This window comes from Belonocnema kinseyi, chromosome 9 (assembly GCF_010883055.1).
Source record: "Belonocnema kinseyi isolate 2016_QV_RU_SX_M_011 chromosome 9, B_treatae_v1, whole genome shotgun sequence".
Classification (NCBI taxonomy): Eukaryota; Metazoa; Arthropoda; class Insecta; order Hymenoptera; family Cynipidae; genus Belonocnema; species Belonocnema kinseyi.
In genome coordinates, this window is record NC_046665.1 from 30990154 (window position 1) to 31014915 (window position 24762).

General features: G+C 35.9%; 1 protein-coding gene across 2 annotated transcripts in view; it reads right to left on the reverse strand.

The window, feature by feature from the left end:
• LOC117180910 (zinc finger protein GLIS3-like) overlaps positions 1-24762 on the reverse strand; it is a 96719-nt gene that overhangs the window by 29136 nt on the left and 42821 nt on the right. Inside the window, exon 3 of one of the 2 annotated variants that reach the window (XM_033373527.1) lies at positions 15263-15619. In XM_033373527.1, coding sequence (XP_033229418.1) covers positions 15263-15618 — 356 coding nt within the window. In that variant the 5' untranslated portion in view covers position 15619. Of the gene's footprint in view, positions 1-15262; positions 16798-24762 lie in introns of those variants that run through there. The other variant, XM_033373526.1, reaches the window with a different exon arrangement.

A 24762-nucleotide genomic window follows, 5' to 3' on the forward strand; every position in this document is an offset into this window, starting at 1 on the left:
TCGACCTAAAAGGAGAGTATGTTGAAAAATAAAACCGACTTTGGCCAAAAAAACGTCTCCGTGTTTCATTTTTCAGGGACTTATCAGACTGCCTAGTATGTTGACAAAATTAATTTAAAAATAATATTTATCTGGTGGACGCAATTTAGATGTAAATATTAAAAGTTATTGTATTTAAAGCTAAGCTATTTTCAGAGTTTTTAAATGTGCTTAAACGTCATAATGTAATTACCAAAGCTACGCCAAAGTTGAAGCACATATTTTGTATTTAGACGTGACTGCAAAAGCAGTACGCTTAGGGACAATAGAAAAGGGTAGATACATTCCTAAGTTAGGAGGTCCTTTGGCCTAGGTCGACGGGCGACCAGTGCCTTTCGAGACAGGCTAGCGAAACGACGTAAAATATTGACAATTTTCTCCGCTTATCGACCCTATACAGATTTTCCCATTTTTATCAGATCTAATAGTTTCTGAGTGTTTAGAGTTCCATTCGTACCATCTCATTTATCTCACATTCTTGTGTAAGTGCTTGTATCGTGCAATATTGATTAAATAAACTAAACTTTCTAACCAAATGTGTGTTAGCGTCATTTCAGATTAATTCCAATTAAATTACAATCAAATCAACCCAAACATTGGTCCTTCAAGCAGGATCCTATAGCGGTCGATCCTTCGCGTGCGTGTTCGTGGCATATGTGAAGACATCACGTGTGTGACTCCGCGTACACCACGAAAAACAGTTTGATTGTAAGAGACAGCAACGCTGGTGACGCTACATCGAAGCCTAAGCTAAGAGTCGGTAGGCAGAGTGCAGTGAGTAAGGCAGAGACAGTAAGTGCATGAACAGTGCGGTGACAGAGACAGTGCAGTGGCAAAGACAGTGACCGCATGGACAGTGTTGTTTAGTGTAAGTGAGAGGCCTACTACCGACGCCAAGATGAGCATGAAGAGTCTTGCGGGGAGCCAGCCAGCAGATGTGCCGCTAGAACCAGTTGCCGAAACGACAGGGATGCAGCTAGGCGAGAAATCTGGACATACAGGGGCGAACTTAGCCAGCGACCCCGAAAAGACCCTAACACCAGTAAAGGAACCTCCTCGATACAGCGCCCGAGAGACCAAAGGAAAGGGTCCCTTACGTTACAATCAACAGCTACAACAAAAGAGGTTAGTAACAAGTGAAAAGTTTGGTTCGGTCGCCCCGCGAAATAAATCTGACAAGTCAAAGTCACACATTTCAAAATCGCGATCGTCAAATTCGCAAATTTCAACCAGCTATAGTGTCATTGCCAGACGACAACTGGAGACAGAGGTGCGACGACAGGAAGAAATAGCGAAAATAGAACAAAAACAAGCTGATCTGCAACGCGAAGCCGATTGCGAACAAGTGAGCGAGAAAAGAACCTCATTGAACTACGCGCGATATTAGACGAAGCATAATTAGTAGAATCCTCGGAATTCAACGGTCGATCTAAAGCGAGCGAAAGAAGTGATGCGTCAATTGTCGTTTCAGAAAGATTGAGTCACTCTAAAGTAGCGGACTGGCTACACAGACGAAGCTAGTTCGATAACAGATTAAATGCTCGCGACAGCATTGAAATACCACAAATCGACGAAAGAGTGCGATCACGCGAGTTTACAGAACCGTCATGCGTTTTCAGAGAACCCTTGCCGAAATTAGATAGAATTTCCATCGCTAGACAATCTATGGGAAAAGGGCTGCCCATTTTCAAGGGATCCTACACCGACTGGATTCTTTTCGAAAAAATATTTAATCAGACGACTGAAACCTGCGGTTTCTGTCCCGCGGAGAACATGCTTCGTTTACATGCTTCGTTTACAGAAGTGCCTTCAAGGGGATGCGCTAGAGGCTGTTAGAGCCTTACTGACGACAGTGAACGTGGATAGGGTGATGGACGTATAAAAACGGCGTTTCGGTCGGGCCGACTTTATAATCGAAGATCAAATGAATAAAGTGACGAGTTTTTTACGAACGTTAAGAAAGATCGCCTTATTACGATTATAAAATTCGCGGAAACAATTACGAATTTCGTGGCTACTATCGAGTCACTAAGTCAACCGAGTTACCTGACAAACCCGATTTTAGTCAGACAATTAATTAGTAAATTACCGGCGAGTGTAAGAATAAACTGGGGAAAGCATACCGCGAAGCAAAAAGACGCGGCCAGACTACGTGAATTTGCGACTTGGATTGAAAAAGAGGCCAATGCCGCAAGCGCGATTTACGTACCCCAATTACCCGAAAAAGACAGAAATGACAAACGCGTTTTATCGTTTCGCGAAGAAGACATTGGGGAAAGGTGCAATTATTGCAGCAATAAATCGCACGACACAGCGTGTTCAGGATATCTGAAATTATCGGTAGATGATAGGTGGGAGTGGGTTAAAAAGAAGCGAGTGTGTTTTGGATGTCTGTCTTTTATCTTGGATAAATTCGGTTGCAAAATGAAACATCACCCTACCCTTCACAATGATTCTTTTAAAGAAAAAACAAAGCGACAACTTCGATGAAAAAACACGCATATATGAAGAAAGAACCGCAAATAAAAATTCCGATGACCGTGAACGGGTAAATTGTACGCGCAAAGGAGAAAAACGCGTTTACTTGAGAATTCTTCCAGTAACCTTGAGAGGACCTGCGGGCGAGATAGACACCTACGCCTTACTCGACGGCGGATCGACGGTGTCTTTAATATCCGTACAAATCGCAGACAGACTTGGACTGAAAGGACCAATGAACAATGAAAGGATCAATGAAGACCAGACATCGCGAAGTGTATGTCTCGCGATTCGTGGGGTCACCGAAAAAACATACACGCTAAATAACGTGCGTACGACTACGATGAAAATGTATGGCCAGTCGATGACTGTCAACCCAAAGTAATGGCCTCACTTAAAAGAGTTAGAGATTGCAGACCTCGAGAATGCAGTACCGACTATCATGATGGGGGAAGACTACCTACACTGGAAGCAAATAAAGCGGCAAGTGAAAGGAAAGGTAGGCAAGCCTTTCGCTTCTCCGACACCACTAGGATGGATGATTCATGGTCCGGACGATGCTCGGGTTTCTGGTCCACTGAATCCTTCGGAGTGACGCCATCAAAGAGAAACTTGAGCTCCACTGAAGATCAACGTGCACGAGATGTCCTGGAAAGACTGTGTGACGCGTCGGAGACCGCTGGGTTCGTGTTACTCTGGAAAACGGATCAAGAGGATTTGCCAGTGAGTCGAAAAAATGCGGAGAAAGGTTTTATCTCAATTGCAAAAAATGACCAGAGATCCAGAGTTCGGTTAAAAGTGCAGCGCAAATATTCAAGCTTATACCGATAAGCCCTACGCTCGTCAACTGATAGACGAGCAAGCTCAGCGAGAAGACAGCAGGACCTGGTATTTGCCTCATTTCGCAGCGCATAACCCACAGAAACCGGAGAAATTACGCATGGTATATGATGCAGCCTCAAGAAGCCATGGACTCAGTCTAAACGACAGACTTCTGAAAGGACCTGACTTACAGAACTCACTTCCAGGCGTGCTGTTTATATTTCGAGAGAGAAAAATAGGGATTTGTGGGGATCTTCGCGAAATGTTCCATCAAGTTCACATAAGGGAAGAGGATTGTTCCAGCCAGAAATTCCTCTCGCGAGAACCAGGGAGTCGAAAGATTCGAACCATGGAAATGACAGTTATGATTTTCGGGTCCATTTCATCACCTTATGTGCCACAGGAGGTAAAAAACCGCAACGCCGAGGAGTACTGAGAATCATACCCTGAAGTCTACGATGCGATCGTTCATGGACATTATATGGACGGCTACCTGGACAGTTTGGACAACGTCGAAGAAGCAATCCAGCGGATTAGAGATGTGACGTACGTACACCAATGTGGTGGATTACACATTCGGATCCTGATGACAAGTTCGTCAGAAGTGCGAGCGGTAATGACTGCAGACTCATTGGCACCGACGGGTAAGACGTCACTCTGAATGAGGAAAATTATACTCGAATTTTAGGGGTAAATTGGACACAAAATTCGGACAGTTTTTTGTTTACATCATAATCCCAAAATTGGACAAAAACTTCGTAACGGGGAAAAAAGCACCTACAAAAAAAGAGATTTGGAAAGTGCTTATGTCCGTATTTGATCATTTAGGCCTGTTGGCAGCTCTGACTATTAGAGCGAAGATACTGCTGCAGGATATTTGGAGAATGGGCACTGGCTGGGATGAACAGGTGTCTGAAGATCTCACAGAGGCCTGAAATCTATGGCTAGAGGATATATATAATTCTCAAACATTGAGAATTTCACGCTGTTACTCACTCGGAATTGGGCGAGTGACAAAAACACAATTGCACATATTTTGTGACGCCAGTATTCAGGTACTCGGGTGGCGCCAATGAAGCTACTCACAGTTCCACGTCTGGAACTTCAAAGTGCTGTTATGTCATCAAGACTCGCAATGTTTGTAAAAAAAGAACATAGCCCGCACATAGACCGAACGATTTTCTGGTCTGATTCACAGGCAGCGCTCGGCTGGATAAGATCTGATGCCGTACAAAAAATAATAAACAGAGAAACTAAAGAGGTCTTCACCGAAATGAGAAAAGAGTTCTGTTTTATTACAAAACCCGAAGCACCCATAATCGACCGCAGAAAATTTTCTTCGTAGCAAAAAATGACACGCGTAACAGCCTGGATCTATAGATTCTTCGATCGCTGCCGCAAAACGACAACAGCCGTCGGAACCTGAGAGTTTAAAAGCCACGAGATAGTACGAGCTGAAAATTACCTGCTGCAGCAATCTCAACAAGAATCATTTCCAAAGGACTGGAAAAGACTAAAAAATGAAGAAATCACTCCAGCATCAAAAATTCTCACACTCTCACGAGTGCTCAGAGACGGGCTCATTCGAACGAATGGTCGCGTGACCAGCAAAGATGGGACAGCGTTACAGCCGATCATTCTCGATAGCAAAAACAACATTGTAAAGATACTGATTCGGTATTATCACCAAAAGGCTGAGCACAAAGGAAGAGAGAAGGTTACTAAAGATCTTAGGGCAAAATTTTGTGTCACGAACATCCGAGCAGCAGTCCGTAGCTCATAGAATGAGTGCCTAAGGTGCCAGCATAGAAGAGCTAAGCCGACCGTTTCAAGGATGACACTTTTACCGACACCGCGACTTCAGGACAACGTGGTAGCCTTCACGGACATCGGAATCGACTACTTCGGGCCGATACAGGTTGCTGTGGGACGAAGACGAGAAGAAAGATACGGAGTCCTGTTCACGTGTTTTACAGTGCGAGCGGTGCACTTGGAAATCGCTGCTTCGTTGGACACAAACTCCATGTTAACGACTCTTCGACGAATGATGGCTCGTAGAGGCAAGCCTAAGCGAATCTACTCAGATAATCGTATCAACCTGAGAGGAGCGTCTGAGGAACTTCGGAAGGTATTTCAGAGCTTGGACAAGGACGAAATACTGCGTCAAACATCAGGAGAAAAAATAGAGTGGCACTTTATCCCACCAGGAATCCCACACACAGGAGGCTCCTGGGAGTGGCTTATAGGTTCAGTCAAGCGTGCACCAGGGCTCACACAGAAAGAAAGGGCACTAAGAGAAGAAGTACTTCAAACTCTATTTGCTGAGGCAGAGTATTCAATGAATGGCCGCCCGCTGACCTATGTATTGGATGATCCAAAAGGCAACAGGAGTCTGACCCCGAACGACTTCCTGGGACTGATGCCTGGTACAACTCGAGAAGTTTACGGTGCACCAGAAGTTTTTACTGACGCCGACGTTCTTCGCAGACAGTGGCGGTACTCACAATGGCTGACTGATCATTTTTGGCGCCGATGGATTAAAGAATATTTACCATCAATCAATCGGCGTGCAAAGTGGCACCACGAACGACGAGATCTGCAAGTGGATGACTTCGTAGTCATATGGGACGAGACTGCACCTTGAAACCAGTGGAGGAAAGGACGATTGGTAGCAGTATCTCCAGGGCGAGACGGCCGCATTCGTGTCGCCGATGTGAAGATATTAACTGGTATATTCCGCCGAGCAGCAGCAAAATTGTGCGTCCTTGAGATGCCATAGTGTACTCCAAAGTACTTGGAATACAGGAGGGGGAATGCGGCGGACGCAATTTAAATTTAAATATTAAATGTTATTATATGTAAAGCTAAGTTATTTTCAGATTTTTTTAAATGTACTTAAGTGTCATAATGTAATTACCAAAGTTACACCAAAGTTGAAGTATATATTTTTTATTTAGACGTGACTGCAAAAGCAGTACGCTTAGGGACAGCAGAAAAGGATAGATACATTCCTAAGCTAAGAAGCCTTTTGGCCTAGGTCAACTTTTGGCTAGCGAAATGACGTAAAATATTGACAGTTTTCTCAGCTTATCGACGCCACACAGATTTTCCCATTTTTATCAAATTTAATAGTTTCTGAGTGTTTGGAGTTCCATTCATACCACCTCATTTATCTCACATTCTTGTGTAAGTGCTTGTATCGTGCAATAGTGATTAAATAAACTAAACTTTTTAACTAAATGTGTGTTTGCATCATTTCAGATTAATTCCAATTAAACTACAATCAAGTCAACCCAAACAATTTAGAAAGATTAAAAAAAGCAAAAAATCTAAAAATAAATAAAATCGATATCATTAACTTATAAAAAATCGAGTAAGCTTAAGAGATATTTAAAGGTTTCGAGAAGATTAAAAAGTAATTTAAGACTTGACAAAATTTAAAAAATATATATTTTTGAAGATTTGAAACAATCAAAAAGTTAGAAACATTTTGAACATTTAAAAAGGCTTCAAATATTATAAAAAATTATTAAGATTTAGAAGAAAATTGAAAATAATTTTTTATTCCGAATAATTAAATTCAAGAGAATATTACCATTTTTTTAAATTGAAGGAATTTTAGATAATTTTAGAAGAATTTTAAATAATGTTCTTAAATATTTGTTGAGTTTTGAAAATTCTTAAGCGTTTTAAGGGTTTTGAAATGTTTAAAGATAATACAGCAATTTTCTAAAGATACTTGACAAAATTTAAAATATGGTAATTTTTCATTTAGAAAAAATTGTTTTAACAGAATGTTTGAAAAGATTTCAAAACAAACACATGTTTCAATAAATGAATAACAAATGAACAATCACTAATTTTTTCGACTTAAAATAAAATTAATTTCTATTTTGATATACAAAATTTTTAATAAAATAAAATATTATAATCGTTTAATTTTTATTCATTTATCGAAACCTTCATTTATCTAAAATTTTAAATTAATTGTACTCAGATGTGAGAGAAGACTTATTAGCCGATAATTATTAACAAGATAATGATTTGTTCCTTGTTTAGGAATTGATACAGTTTTGGCTCCTTTTCACTCAGTTAGAAAGTGACCCAAACACAGAATTCCATTTACAATCTTAATAATTATTACGACTACTTTTTTAGTCAGCTGCACCCATAGACTTCTTTGTACAAAACAACACGATTTTTTAACAAAACACATGAACTTTTAGCTAAGAAAATAAAAAAAAATAATTTTTAACCGATAATAAAAAATTTTCAAAGAAATAGTTCAATTTTAAACTAAAAAATATAAATTAAAAAAAATTCTAATTTTTCTGAATTAAAAATTATATCATTTTTATTTATTCGCCCATTTTTTTGCTTTTTTAATCGTTCTAAATATTATATTAAAAAATTTTTTTTAATAAAAACTTTTGCATAGTGAAATCTTTTCAAAACTTCTAAATATCGCTTAAACTAAGTTGAATTTTTAAAAATTAATAATTACTTAACTTTTTTCAAATTTCTATTAAAATGATAAATCTTCAAGAATAAAGAAGCATTTGTAACCCAATAGATAATTTATCAACTAAAACCATGAATTTGAACGAAAATTATGAATTTTTTTTTACAAAAAGATAAATTTTTAACCAAATAGTTCAACTTTGAACAAAAAAGATGAGATTGTAATCAAAGATTGCAATTATTCTTAAAAATAACATTATTTTCTATCTTTGAACAATTGCGGATTTGAATCTACTTAAAATTATATTAATCTAAATTCTCATTTAATAAGTTAATGCTTCTAGCTTAAAATTATATCAATTAAAAATGTAACAATTTGTTGTCTCATTGTTCAATTCAGAGAATTGAAGATGATAACGTGGATGTATATTTTTTTCACTGAGTTAAAACTGAGTTTTAACTAAGTTCCGTTATTATTATTTTTTAATTGTTTGGCTTCAAGAGTTCGTATTCCTTAATTTGACTGACTGCGAACAATTTTTGCGTACCGGGGAAATGACCGGCAATTTTTTTCTTTTTGATTTCAACGGCCATCCTTTTACTGAAAATGTAATTGATTGACAAAATAATAATGAAGATTTAAAATGTGAAGAAAGAAAAGCCTACAAAATGATAAACGGAAGTTACTTCTGGCTTCTGCCAGTATACATGCACTGGTACAGAAGCACGACCGCGTTCGGCAAAAATCAAGATTAGTTGGGCATAATCGGGAAAATAATGAAACAGCACTATTGGAAATGGTGGTCGACCATTTCGCCACCTGATAGCAAAAATCAGAACTAGAAAGAGTAGGTGCTTGGTTATCACAGCACATTTGAAGTGTAAAAAAACAAGTACACAAACATTTTAATTTGATAAACAAAAATTTGCAACTGTTCTCCATGAAATTATGGAGAAAGGAGTGATATTTTCTCATCAGTAGTCCAAAAGCCGAATATTTTGCGCTGGTTTTGACTGTAATACCACAGAGCCTAAAATTCCGAAATTGAGTTTGCACAACTCTGCAAAAGCCGCTATGACAATTTAATATACAAATAAATTTGGAAAAACTAAAGCAGTCGAGAAAAGAAATATGTGGGAAATATTTTTGAAAATAGGCAAAGAAGTGACACCAAATATGCTAGTTTTCTCGCGTCATTTCATACACGGAAAGAAATCTAGTTTGAAAAATTGGGGATCATTGTTAGAAATAGGTGACTCGTGCTAAGAAAAGTAAATCAATTCATTTTCACGTTGGGCCATCTCAGAAAGGTTAATATAGAAATATTCAGAATAGAAATTTAATGGTTCAGACTGAACAATATCGCAAGAGTAACGAAAAGTTCGACCGTTGGGGACTAAGTGTAAGAAAGCATGCAGAGTTGAAGGTAGATTACAGGAACAAAAGCAAGATCGAGTTATAAGGAAAGTAAGAAAAATATACGGATATTCTTATACACGTTTCAAAATGTAAGGCAGGCGTTGTAGAATCGTCTTTAGACATTCCATTGATGCAGCTCGAAATAGGTAATTTAATATAATGATAAAGTAGAAAAAAAATCTTTTACTTATAATAACTGCACTCAATTTATTTGATAAATTGCGCATTTGCACGTACGGTCACTTATAAACATAATCGAACGCTCAAGCGCTATGAAAAATAGCACCCGCTGGGGATTCGAACCCTACCTAAACAACCGAAAACTTAACCCGTGTGGAAATAATTCCTGCAGACTGGAATTATTCTAGCATCAGTACTGGATTATTCGTGGCTGTCTGTTCACGCCAAATTAGATTGGCGCTCTTTTGGCGTTATCTATACCTACAAGATAAAGCAATCCATCACGCAGTTCTATGTAGACCCACTAATGTCGCTAGCCAGAATTTGACATCACATTAATATAAAAATTCCGTCTAAAATCTAAGTTGGTTCTAGAAAATACTTCTATTTGGACTTTGAAAAAGAAGGCGTCATTTAAAAACTAATTAATAAAAGATAACAAATTACATTTATTGCATATAATCACGTCACTTTTAAGTTTCGCCAGTCTTCCGCAACGTTGCCCCAGTGCTCAAATCAAAGGAAATATAAGAAATAAAGTTGCATGTGTTATCAGTGCTGTCTCATAGTACAGATTTGTTAATTTAATTCCTCACTAAGTATCGATTGATCTGACGCATTATACATTGTTTATTGGTAAAATATTGAATGAAAGCCAAAGCTAATATAAAAAATTATTGCTGAATAAAGACATTTTATCGTTAGGTTTTCTAGGCAAGTAATTTTCCTTTTCGTATGACATGTATCCAGTACTCATGTACATTAAAATGACATATTTCCTAACCTCAAATATTATGCAGTGCTACCAACAGCACTCAACTTTCATCATGCAGTGCAATTTCAAAACTGCTACCAAAAAAGTTGGCAACAATAACCGGAACTGGGTTGCAAGAATCAGATGTTCGCCATGTCGCCATTCAGTGTGAATACGTTTCGTTTCACGACCACGAGGTTTGAAGTTTTCCAGATTCTTTTTCGACGTAAGGGCGTTGGAATCAAGACCCAACCTTGAAACTGGATTTTCTTATTGAACTCCATAAATACTAGAATTACATCTTTTCTAGATAATCATGGCTTAGTATCCTCTTTTCAATTAAATCTTTATTAGCAGTAGAACATTGGCTAATTCCAATAGTTTTTGTATAAGGTGTTTTTTTTTATTCTAACTCCAGAATTTGAAAAAAAAAACGTCTCACATAAAAGCTATTGAAATTAACAACTTTTTCACTCTGAATAAAAATTTGATTTAATGCAGGAATAGGCCCTAATGATTTAAAAAATATGTAATTCTAGTATTTACACAGTAAAAAAAAGGATAAATTTTGTTGCAGAGCATTTTGCTCCAACGATCATTTGACTCTCGAGATCATAATGATCTGTCAATTCGGATCAATTTGATCTTGTTTTTTTTTTTGGTTCATTTGTCAGAGCAAACAAAATGGCTGCCAGTTCTTGACGCCTGTGTCAGAATGACATAACCTAAAAATTGTATCCAACCGTGCGCAAGTGACAACTACACTTAACAGTTAGTATTTTCTAATATCAGATTTCGTTTTTTTTTAATTTTTCAAATACACTGCACGATCAGAAACCATAAAAAGCTTGCATTTGAGCTAAAATACTCTAAGAACGTCAGCCATCTTGGGTTGACTTTATACATGATCCCGAATAAGATCATTATGATCTTAAAAGTCGATCATTCACTCCGTCCGATCAAAATGCTCTTGATTTCGGCATCATATTTGTTGCATATCAAAATGATATTGATTTCGGTATCATTTTGAACACTTTTTTTTTAATGTGTATGGAGTAAAATGAGAATTCAATTTTGAGGTTGGCTCCTAGTTCCAAAACATTTTCAATTAACATTTTCTTTTTTATTAATAATATTTGGAAACATTCTGCTAAAAAAGCACATACGAGCTATATTCCATTTTTCTTACAGAAATCTGAAATTTTTTAAATATTCTCAATGTAGCTCATGGTGCTTTTATGTCAGCAATGATTTAATTATAAAAATTAGTATTAAATTAGCAATCTAGGTCGCATCTAAATCTACTACATATTATTATATTCACTAGAACGTGCCAGTACCGCTACTGCAGATAGCGGCTAGTCGATTAGATGGGCACCGCCCCAGCATCGTTTCTTGAGATAGCGCCAGTATAGACTCGTGGCGGTCTAGGCTGGAACAGTATAGCACCATGAATTATTTCCATACGGGAAGCCTATACCGGACTTGAAATTTTAATGGGAGACATCCCAGACGATCGGAAAAAAGCGATTATCCTACCAATATACAAGAGAAAGGGAGATAAAAGCGACTGCAATAATTACAGAGGGATCAGCTTATTAAGTACCGTAAGTAAGATATACTCAAAAATACTTATTCGTAGGGTAATGAAAATAACAGAAGCAAAGATTTGGGAAGTCCAAAGTGGGTTTATGCCAGAAAGGTCATGTACGGATCAAATACTTAGCTTAAGGCAAATAACACTATGCAATATTTTATTAAATGATGAGAGAATTGAACAAGTTGATAAGTTCTTATACCTTGGTAGCTTATTTACTAGGGGCGGGGAGATAGATGAAGAATTAGATAGACGCAAAAACGAAGGTAAGAAGGTTATTGGTAGAGCAGGTCCCCTTATCAGAAGTAAAAATATATCAAATAAAGCTAAAATGGCAATACATAATTCTATATTTGTACCGACTGTACTATACGGCAGCGAGACATGGACTTATCAAAAAAAAAGATAAGAGTAAAATTAACACAATTGACATGAGATTCATGCGCATAATATGCGGGAAAACCCTGATAGACAAAGTAAGTAACGAGATAATTCTAAAAGAATGTGGTGCAGAAGAGATGCTAGTAGACACATGGGAAAGAAATCGGTTAAGATGGTTCGGACATGTTGAGAGAATGCCAAATGAACGACTAACGAAACAAGTGTATCAGGGTAAAGTAAATGGCGGCATGCCCAGGGGTAGACCGCGGAAAGAATGGTTAGAATGTGTGAACGAGACCTTAGTTAGAAAAGACATAAGAAGTCACAGAAACACGAGAGCCTGCATGAAAAAATGCATGGACATAAAAGAAGCTAGAGAAGTATGCCAGGAAAGGAAATTATGGCGGCAAATAGTTAATAAAAATAGTGTCAGTAGAGTGAATGACGCCTGAAACAAAAGACCTTGGCCACTAATGGACCCAAGTGGGGAACCATACATAACGACTTTGTGAGGATCTTCACTTGGAGTGATTGCTAGAGAGATTGATCAGCAGTCTGGGTCGGAGCAGTGTTGCGGAACGAATGTGTCATTTACATAAATAACACGAGAATTTTGGATCAATCTGAAAATTCTCTATCCCTGCCACACACTACTCCTTTCCCCCACCGAGTGAGTCACGCCTATCCCGAAAAAATGGAATTATTACAGTTTTATTATATTATTATTATATTATATATATACTTAAAAAATGCAATTATTATAGTTCTACTAATCTTATTTAGTAAAATTCCGACAGTAAAAACAAAAGCAGCCATTACAAATAATTTATTGGAACATTCGAGTTAAAAAAATTGTTTAAGATACAAAATACTTTAACCTGAAAGTAATATCCTAACTTTAAAGTTTAGTTTGAACATTGAATCGAAGACTAGCTGAAATTAAAAGAAATAAGTCTTAAAAATGAAAATATTTCAATTATAAGAATTGATATTATTTTGCTAACAGCTAGTATTTATTTATAAGTTTTTATGAAGTAAAAGAATGCATATTATGTGATATAATAAATAGCGTAATAGTATAATAAATCGCAAACGTAGGCAAGTGCAGTAAATGATGTTCATTAAAATTCTTTTATTTTATTCCTGGAACAATATTTGAAGGCTCTCAGTATACGTAATTAGATAAAGAATAAACGAAGTTTTTAAGGAGAGTGAAATAAAATTCCATATTAAGTTGCTTAATTGGGAGAAAATGAGTTTGACGAGAAGTTAACCACTCCCAAGTAAATCATTCAAGAACTTGTCCTTTCAAATTTCGCGGGTTTTGAAAATCATTTTCAAACGACTGAAAATTTATTTTTCAATTTTAAAACATAATGAAAAATTTCCCTAGAAATATGAGGAGGCTGAATAAGAATAAAAAAGAGTTTATAGGAAAAATTGATTCTATTCCGGGAAAATCAACATTTAGTGTGGGGATATCGCACTGTAACAGTTATAAAAGTTATAAAAGTGGCTTTTAGTAGAAATTGAACATTAAATATTTTAGGTTGGAATTTGATTATAATATAAAATATAAGTCACATGAATGAAAAAATACGATGCTTTCTTGATTATGCAAGTATATTTCAGTTGTCTGGAATAAGTAGCAAAAAGTAGCAGGTTCTACTTAAAGTATACATGTCACGTAATACATAGAGGGCTTATTTTCTTCATTAAAAGGTGGAAGTTCGGGGAACTATGAATCAGAAGTGGATAGTCTATTATAAATTGTTATAATGTTTAAATGAAAAAGATAAATATTGCAATTTATTCTCAGCTTATCTTCGTTATTTTTAAATCATAAACATCAATAAATAAATATGATAAATATCTCATGAATTAAATGTAAATTAATAAATACATCAATAAATATAATACATAGTCATATCAAAATCTGAATAAGCAAGGGCTCCGACAGAAGAGCCATTGTGTTGGAAATTGGAAACGGTTCAGGCGGCCCTGACTGTTTTCGTTTCGAGGGAACCGATTTACAAGCAAGGCCAGTGCGAGGCAACCCCGGAAACTGCTTTTATATTGGAGCAAAGCAGTACATGATTTTTAACTTTACATCGATATCCGTGAAAAAAGAATGGTTCAATTATTAAAATATTTTTGATGTGTACTTTTAACTATTCTGCTTATGATGTGAAGTTGTGGCTAGATCAATTTTCAAGTTCTTTTTTTGCCTCTTTTTGTGGTTTTGTCTCACTGTGGCGTCAGCTGGCAAGATGTCTGCACGCCAAGGTTCAAGTAATAATACCAATTGCATGGGACGATATTTTATTTACCTAATTCCTTGCAATGAATTCAGACAATTAATAATATGCACGCATAGTATATAAGGTGTAAATGTACTAAATCGATTTTGCTAAGTAAACATTTTTGTGAAAAAATGTATGTGATTGTAAGATGATTACCCTTGATTTCACGCGATCAGAGGGTGACCTTAGGTGGTGACAGAGTCGTTGCAGGTGATTGTAAGTGATTTCAAGTGAGTGCAATAAAGTTGGTACACTGATTGTAAGAGTTATGTACCCCTCGCTTTACATTGATTTCGAGCTTTGCTTACCTCACCTCCCTTTTGCCACGGTCACCGCAATATTTTCGGTAACATCAACGGCACCGAAAGATATAATTGGTCATATAATAGGTATTAGGAAAGATCTTATATTGATAATTTGAAAAGCTACTAATGAGAAATTGCGTTATTTATTAATCTGAAATTATTTAAGTTTGCACCTTTTTAATTTAAAATCGTTCACCTATTAAGACTTTCAATTTGAAATAAATTGTACAGTTACCCTTTAGCTTTAAAACGTTAACATTTTCAAGATGTCTTTCAAATTAATTATTCTAGGGCTATTGTAACAAATTCATGTATAGAAGGAGCAAAAAGACAATGTGGAAAATAAGAAAAGGGTGAATAAAGGTCGAACTCTAAATTTGAACTTTTGAGAAATGGGTCACTGAAAGAAATCACACAGGAATTCCGATAGAAATCAGTGAAATTTCACTGATTCAAATTTAGAGAGAAGGCTCGGTGAGTGGAAAATAATGAAATAAATAAAGAAAGAAATTGATAGTTTACCTGCATTTAAGTTGGGTATTTTCTCCCCTCCTCACAGAGCCAAGTTCTAAGCTGGAGCTGGAGGCATCAGAGTCACTATGCGCAGGACTGGGGGGGCCCCTGTTACCAAGGGTACCAGGTGAGACTCCCAAGCTTGCCAATCCCATGGAAGGCAAGGACCCTAGTTCCTCTTCTGCCGGCATCCTTCGCGGCCAAACCGGAAGGTCCAGCGGTGGCTGGTGAAGACTCAAGTTCCCGTAGTAGTTGGAGTTTTGTCTGGTTGAGTAACAGGAAACCGGGTTGTAGTAACCCGGAACTGTACCTAGTAGGGTGCCCGGGTAGCGAGCGGCGCCGTACGGACCAACGTGGCTTGGCATTCTGCCAGGAACGTAAACAATCATGGTTTCAATTAGAAATTACGCTTTCAAACTTAACTGTATCAGCCAAGACGTGCAGATCTCTAATTTAAAGTATTAATTCCTTGTGAATGAAAAAAAAAAATATATACATATATTACGTTTGTTGTTATTTTTTGTTTTGATATTTAATAAGCCCCTTTAATTATTATAGATACTCCCGTTCAAAACGACAGTAAAACTTAGAAGCGTGCCTTAGCTCTCCTGACGTTCTCAAAGATTTTCCCCGCATTAGAGCATCTGATTTTGAAAATTGCTCATTCGCGTCTCGACAACAGCCTTTCCTCGAAAACTTCGCCTAACTAACGACTTTCGAGGACCTGGCCTACAACTTCAAGTTCCCTATGTGCTCTCGGACTCTAAAAATCCACGAGACAATCCCGGGTCACTTTTGAGAGAGGCACACCTGATTTTCATTAAGTGGCAAGACTTTCCAGGTCTTGTCGAAGAGCTCCGCGCCCACCACAAAAACACACGCACACTTGCGCACTTATTTTATTTAGCACTTAGTCCGAGTCCGTATCGTCAGATATATTTGAACCGGTTGGACTTGAGTATGCGGTAGCTTAGGAATTGCTTGCTGTACTCGATCGAAAACATAACTAGGCTGGGACGCACAGAACAGATCATAAGACAGGCTTGCGTCGCTAATGTAATAATCACGAAAAATTTTCGGGGTGAAAATAGAATGATGCGGAGTTTCAAGTTCCTTTTTTCGCAGACGTTCTTCAGCGAAAAAGTTAATGATGGAAACGCGAGTCCTTATGCTAGGAAAAGTCGATCTCCATTTTGTTTGAAGTCAAAGATAATCGAAATTCTTTAAGTTGAAACAAACACTTCCGTGGCTGAGTTTCGTGAGCTATTAAATCTTGTACTTTCTGCAGATTCCTTGAATTGAGGTCTATCTCTTGAACTTCCTTCGTTCGGAAACCGGATTGAGTTTACTATTTGGAATTCCCTCCTCTCTCATTCAATCTCTGGAGTCTGGAGTGTGAATGCTGGTTACACGTCGTTTATTACCCTTCGAAACGCAATTTTCAGGATCACTAGCTGTCGCTCATTTTATTATGCGAAGGTAGGATGGGAAGATGATGGTATGCCAGGAGTAATATCATAAGATACACCAGGGAGCTTCTGTAGGCGAAAGAGACGAATGTCAAACTAACATCGCAGACGGCTGAAGCCCCTTTTAAATAGCTGCGCTATCAGTTCTGACTCTGCCAGACCCCTTGCCTCTCTTCGTCCTGGATGAACCACCAACTCGTACCGACTGATAAAGCGCAGCGCATAACACACTTGACTCTTGGCAGACGACTTGAGTTCCCAAGTTCTCAGATTCAGCTTCAGTTTGCCCTTCTGTGAAACTACTATTATTACGTAAACCCCAAAAGAAATAGGTTCTTTCAGTTAAAAGAAGTTTTTCAACATTTCTTCAAGATTCTTGTCGAATATTTTAATATATATCACGTCTTTTAATACGCAGTTCTCTTCTCTACTTTTTCTATTTTTGGGTATACTGATAAGGAGTCTGTTGAACGTGATAGTCACGTATGCTTGTCAAATTAACATTTATTTGCAATCTACACTTTTAAATTCTGATTTAAAACAATAAATTAACAACTTCAAAAAATGAAAGCATTATCATAAATAGGTTTTATTAGATTTCCGAAGCAAACCAGGAATTTTTTAAATAATATTGGAAAATATTCCATCAGATGAATTTTTTAATTCTAGAACTTTTAGGAAAATATCATGTATCCTTCATATATAAGGGCGCGAATATTTTTCTAAGGAAATCCGAACTATTATGTGTATTGTTGACTCTAAAATATAATATTTTCTAAACTTTCCCTTCTTAATCGGAAATATAGTTTGATTTTCAGGATTTTTTTCATTTTGGATTACATAGTTGACTTTTATATCAAACTTAATATGTTTATAAAATTGTTCTGAAATATTTTAGGAAATTACGCCTATCCAAACCCGAAATTATTATACTATTATACTCGACATTTTCGAGCCGGATCGAAATTTTGGCTGTTATGGTCTCATATTTCAAACAAAATTAAAAAATTCTAAATCAGCGAACAAGTGAAACAAATTAATATTCCACAGTTTTAGATTCATTTATGCATTTGCATTTTGAACAACTATATGAGGCACAAACGTTAAATAGATGGTTAATAAATAAAATGCTACATTAAAAATCTTAGTACATCAGTCGCTATCGGAAATGTCCGATGAAGATTTTACGGATTCACTAAGTATTCATACCGATTCAAATTTTCCAATCGGTTCTTTGTTTCTGGACTGTTCCATGAATGAGAATGTAAAAATATGGATATAAATCGATATTTCTGATAAACCACAAATTTTGAAATATCTAATTATATCTTACAGAGAATAAAACATTTTTATTGAAATTTGTGGAAAATCTTTTATATTGGAAAAAATAATACCAGACATTCAATACAGATGTGTTATTAAGGTATAATGTATAATAAATATATCAAAAGAATTTTAACAAACCATTTTTTATTGCAGATAAAACTGTGTTTCAAGGCATTTAACAGTATACTGCATGCGGGTGTCAGCTTTATAAGAGTTATTACAGAGATAGTTACATCTAACTATATAATTTCTACAATTTTAAAATAAAGATTTAATGTAGGTCATTCTTGTCCAATTGACTAACACTATTTCGAAATTAAAAAATATATGACAAATAAAAATAAACATATTGCAAAAAGAGGTCGAGAATTTGAGGAAATTTTATTAACTCTATTTTGTACAATGTAGTATGAATGAGATTGTCAAGTTAATAAAAGTGAGTAAAGTTGATGAAAGTTCTGCATAAGTTCTTGAGGGATTATTCAAATCAACCTCTTTTTTGTCTTCCTAACGATAAAACAGTGCAGTATGTGATTTTTATCAATAAAAAAAATTATACGCTTTGAGAACAGAATCCGATGCACTTGTACTCAGTTCTGCCGTCCAAACAAGAAAAGTCGTAACTACATTTTGGATGAGTGCCCTGCCACCTCTATTTCGTTCAAGTTGACCGGGGACACTTCCACAACGTAGTTACAACTTTTCTCGTTTGGACGGCAGAGTTTTGCTCTTCCGGATCTGAGGTATTAAATATTTTTTTCCACTTCTCAGTCCTTATTTTCAGAATTTTAGGATTTCAGAATACATTATGCTCGTCGTTGAGAATTTATTATTGCAATTGTAACTCGCAGCGAACTTCAAATTTTCTGGTGACACTACCATCGAGTGCAATTTACTTATTTTTTGACATGTTAGAGTGATAAGCGTGTGAATACGAATTAAACGGCGATTGACACTCGTCGAACTCTCGGAGAATGAAGGATGCAAGCGATACGCCGATAAGTCTTTTTACCCCCTAGGGAGATCGTGACCTACCGAATTCGTAAAGGTCCCTGATATTAGGCATGAGCATTGATTGCTCGAATGCGGCTTCTCGGACAGCAGGCTTCAAACATCAAGCCAGCAGCTTGGATCAAAGTCCCCTGGATATTCCAGACGCGTGTTATCTCAGCCTTCAGAGTGTCGTCGTTAATATGTATATACACTCTCTTATATTTATTGTCACATGTATTTACGCAGCTTTACGACAACACTTCACTGCTTTCAAATTAAGCGCTTTAATTGCTACATTTTAAACAAATAAAAATAAGACACTTTCAAACCTTATCACGTTAGAAATTGAAGAGATTAATAATTGCTAAAAACAAAAACTTTTTCTACATATCCCTCATTTGGGCTTTACCCGTGATAGGTACACGATACTCAAGGAAAAATCCATGTATAATTATATAACTGAATCGCAAACAATGAACTTGGTTTGCGAGAATTGAGAATTTTGTAAAATCCTATGTGCGCATTGCCTGAACTGAATACACGGCCCAGTGTTGGTCCAATTTTGGCAGCCAAAGTTCGACTAGTGATATTGGGCCAATATCGGAATTTTAATCGGCTCAGTGTTGAGACAGTATTGGTAGCCTATATTAGCTATTTAAATTTGTCAATCCTCCACCAATGTTTGGCCCAGTATCGGCACTTTATTGCGCCAGGTCTCACTTTTAGTACGGGGAACAATGTTTCACGAGGATCAGCCAAAGTCTGGCCCAGGGACGGCACATTACTGGACCAAGTGTCACTTTTACCACGGCAAACCACGTTTGATTTAAATCGGCCCAATGTTGAGCCAGTGCTGGCAGCCTGTATTGGTTATTTATATTGGCCGAACCTCTACCGATGCTTAGCCCAGCATTGGCACTTTATTGTGTCAAGTCTCACTGTTAGCATCTACAAAACAAATCTTACACGAAAGACCAAACATTTTTTTTATGAGTTCACGATGCAATTTTTAAGTAGTATACAACGAAAAAAAAACGAAATATTACGCGAAAAAAAGTTGTAATTGATTTAAATTATTTATTTAAAAATTATTGTATTGATATTCCTGTAACAGCTCGTGTATTTTACTTTCACGTAACGTCGCATAATAATAAATAATTGGGAAAAGGGAGCTTAAAATTTGGTACATTAACTTTTCTGAACTAAAGGCGGAGGATGGCTTTTTCACAGTCTTTCAACTTGTCAGTTTAGCGCATGGGTTAGCACTCCCGACTACTAGGGCGATAGATTTAGGTATAAAATGTAGGTTCTCGATACCCCGTAGCGTTAGAAATTTTATTTATAATATAATGTTGAAAATGTAATATATGTATTCAATCTAAACAGGACCATTAATATTTATATTCAAAGTACTCGCAATCAATTAATATTTACTTTTTAAATACCTTTTTTGTCATATCCTTAGAATATAGTGGTAGCCGTTAAAATTAACCAAAACGTTTCAATGAAATTTCAATCCTTGAAATTATAAATAATATTCGAACGATATGCAGCCGTATAATGATGAATAGATAAAGCAGATGCGTCCTGAGAAAAATTCAATATTTTTTTATCAGTTTTTGAATTAACTCCGGCATACAGCTGGTCCGACAATGGTGCCCAGTATTGGGCCGACAATGGCAGGCAAGCATGGCTGCCAAGTCAAGGCCATATTTATCAATCCGGCAATGGCGCGACGATGGGAGCTAGGTTTGATCCAATACTGGTACCCAGTGTCAGGCCGAAACTGGCAGCCGAACCTTGGCTGCCAATTGCAGGCCATATTTATCATGCCGTCATTGGTGCGATAATGGCAGCCGAGCTTCGGCAATATTTTTGCCCACTATGGGCCAATGCTGGGCCGTATGTGACTCCGCACTTGCGACATTTATTAAAATAGATTATACACCATGTGACGTTGTTGTTACACGCCTCAACAAAACATCAATATGAAATTTTTTTGAAATACCTGTATAAAAATTGTGACTTTTCTTGCCTGCAGAGTGGACGAAACCCCATTAATTTTGGAGTAATCTAGGAAAGCTAGAATAAAAGCTTTTTTAATAAAGGCACCCAAAACTTAATTTTGGAAATTACGAGATTTGGAAGTGAAGTAATCAAAATAATGATAGTAAAAACAATTAAGTTGACAACTTTTATATCTAAAAAATACAAAGTCAGGCGTAAAAGTGAAACATTTTTAAACTTTCCCAACTGAAAAAGCCAAAATTATAACAATGTAAAATTATAAGTTTCAAAAATTTTATCTTTTGAGCGTTTAGTCTAATATTGTCCATTTTCGCGCTTTAGTTGTTCAAAAGGACCCCGCACGTTCCATATATAGAAATTGGGTTTCGGTTAAATTGACTCAATGTGATATATTTTGTTGAGGTTTAGAATTGTACCACTTTAAATGTAATCGTCTCATTTCTAGCACATAAGGTTTATGATATAAATAAATTCAGATTGTGAATATGTGTACCGATTCAAATTTAAATCTTTAAAAAGTGAACAACTGCAACTGTGAAGCTTTCAAAAAAGAAAAACTTCAAATATTAAACTTTAACATTGTAGAATATTTAAATTATAATCGTAATAATTTGTTCAAGTTGAAACTTTCACGTCGATTCTTGTACATTGATCATTTTAAATTTGGAAGAGTTTCAAATTGAAATCATTCGAAATAAGAACCTTGACAATGCAAAAATTCTATGTTATTAAAATTAGGAACCTTGCTTTTTAAATTATTAAATATATGAAAAATTAAAAAATGGAAATGCCTAAAATTATTTATTTTACTGACAAGTTTTTGAGGATAAAAATTATTTAATAAAAGAATACTAACAGGAAGATAAAAGGAGTGCAGATATAGTTAATAATAATATAATAAAAATAAAATATAATAAAAATAGCAGATATAGTTAATACGCATAATACTAACAATAAGCGTGAGTAGCACTTTCGACAATCTCCTTAGTATTACAGAACGTGTATATCGCGAAATTAATTAAAATTCAACTCTTCTTGCACGTTTTTGATTTGACCTAGAAGTATACATCCTGCTCCGGCTAGACCCCCCCCCCCCAGGACCCGATTAGAGATAGGGAAAATTATTCAGAGCCTCACTAGGACCCTTTCTCAACCGTAAATCATAAACCGAACGACACAATAACCACGGTTCATCAATATGTCTATCAAACTAAAATACTGTCGAAGATACATTTATGCACATGAAATTCATTTCGACCCAGTGGGAAATTGCACCATAACTGTCGGCGTCGACGGAATACTTACCGCCAGTACTGACGCAGTGCTGGCAGGACTTTGGGATGATAACTATGTTCCGTACTGGCTTTCAGTACTTCACAAGTGCTGGCGGACAATGCTGGTAGCTAGTACTGGCACAGCACCAGACATGAAGTTTAGACAGAGTTAAGCCGACGCTCGTTTAAATTTCTAACAGGAAGAGGCCTGCATAATATGTATGAAGTATAATATCGCTTAAAGGATAGATTAGCTTTATTTTTTGTATGAATTTCTATACAGTTAATACGAAGGTAACAGTTTGAGGTTATATCAAGGGGTCGAGAGTCCTTGAAGTTTCGAAAAAATGCGCTTTGAGAATAGTTGCTACGTGTTATTATTACAAATAGAAAGCTGCAATTACTTTTTTACTTTTTAAAATTAAATAAATGCGAATAAAAAATTTAAATTAAAAAATATTATTTTGGTTTGTGTTCGAATTTTTTTAAGTCATACAAAATAAAATGTTTTAGAATTCGGTGAGTAATTTAGTAAAATTTAAAAAATGAGTATTATGTATAATAAATGTATGCCAGTATTGGCACGGTAATTGAACTGCAATTTCCTCAGTTCTGCGCCAGTACTCGTTTGCTAATTCTTGGCTAGGAAATGGAATGACCAATTCACTCAGTACTGTGCCAGCACTGGTCCACCAAGCTTTGGCTGGACGTTGACAATACCACTGGTTCAATACTACGCCAGATGTAAGTGACGGATCAACGTAGGCATTTCCCTTTGGGTCATAATGTAATTACCACCTTGACCAATTCTTTTAATCTTTAAAAATAAATGTGTTTTAACATAGAATATTTTAAATTTAAAAATAAATTAACTCCCCTTTTTATAAATACTATATAATTTTGAGACAACTCATCTAGTTTCAACATTTCATTCAGTTCATTGATAACATTTTCTTTATTCTTTTTGTTCGATCTGTTTTTTATTAGAATCAAAATTGACTCGTAAGTTATGGAGATTTTTTTCCACATTGACGTATCATAATTCTTTGTTGGAGGGCTCTTCTTTGGACGGAAAAGAAACGAGGAAGCTCACGATCAGTAAGTTGAAAACTCATTGGTATCATGAAAGAGACAAAGAGAAGGGCCTGCTACCCTATTTTCATGCAATTATAGGTATAGGAAGGAGTCTTTCATCTCGGTAAAGGGAGAAGCCTAGAAGAAAGAGACGACCGCTTTGTAGACATAATAGATGCCTGGCCGTTAAATAGCAATAGAAAATAGTGCTTTCTTTTCGGAACAAGTCAGACACAGTTCATTTCCTCTTTCGCCACCTCATTGGATACGAAAAGTCTTGGGCCTTTCTTTAGAGTTTAGACTGTTTAGAGCATATTTAGAAATTGTTGTTTAGCTTAGTGCTAGCTCCATAATTCGATCAGAAGACTTGCACACACGGCATGGAAAACATAAAAAAATAAGTATTTATAGTTTTCACCATTTTTCTTAAATTGATCAATGATTTTTCGGCATTAATTCCGAACTGATAGCATATGTTTCTTATGCAACAATAATTACTATAGCTTTACAGCGTAAAATGCTCTAAAAACAAAAGAAAGGGTTTAGTCCACCAAGCCTAAAAAATACAAGAAAATGTAAATTCCCAAATACTAAGTTCGATAATCTGGGATGTTTTTTGGACGTTTCTGGGATATTGAAATGTCCAATGTGAGATATTATAATTCTTTAGATTAGATATCCCACGTTGGAGACTTAAATGTCCCAGAAACGTCCAAAAATATCCCAGATTATTGTATGGATATACTAGGGGTATAGAAATTCCCTCATTGTACGGATATCCCGAAATAGAGTTAAAAATTTACATTTAGTAAATAGTTTAAATTACAAATCCTTTTTTGAATTAAAAGAATTAAAATATAAAAAGTTCGAATATTAAAATGGAATGATGGTTGAAATTCTAAATTAGAAAACTATTTCTTACAAAATCTTTCAACTAGAAAAACAATAAATTAACCAAATTTACAAATCTAAAAAAAATTACAATTAGAAATACACACTTGAAAATGGAAACCAATTTAGAATGTTAAAACTTTTCCTTGAAATGGAATGACATTTCAAGTACTGAATATTTCAAATGGTAATAATGAAACATGAGTTAGATTACAAATATTAGAAAAAAGATAGAATTCGGAAACTTTAAATTTTCAACAATTATTTTTTAATTTTTTAAACACAAGTTAGAGTTTGATTGTAGGTTAATTTGATTTTTCTTCATGTACTTGAAGTTACGAACGTTCATTTGAACGAAATTAAAAAAAATTATTTTTCAATTTTTTTTTGCCTAAATCAATTAGAACGGAAAAAAAATATTCTGTCGGAAAGAATTGTCGAATAAAGATTTTTT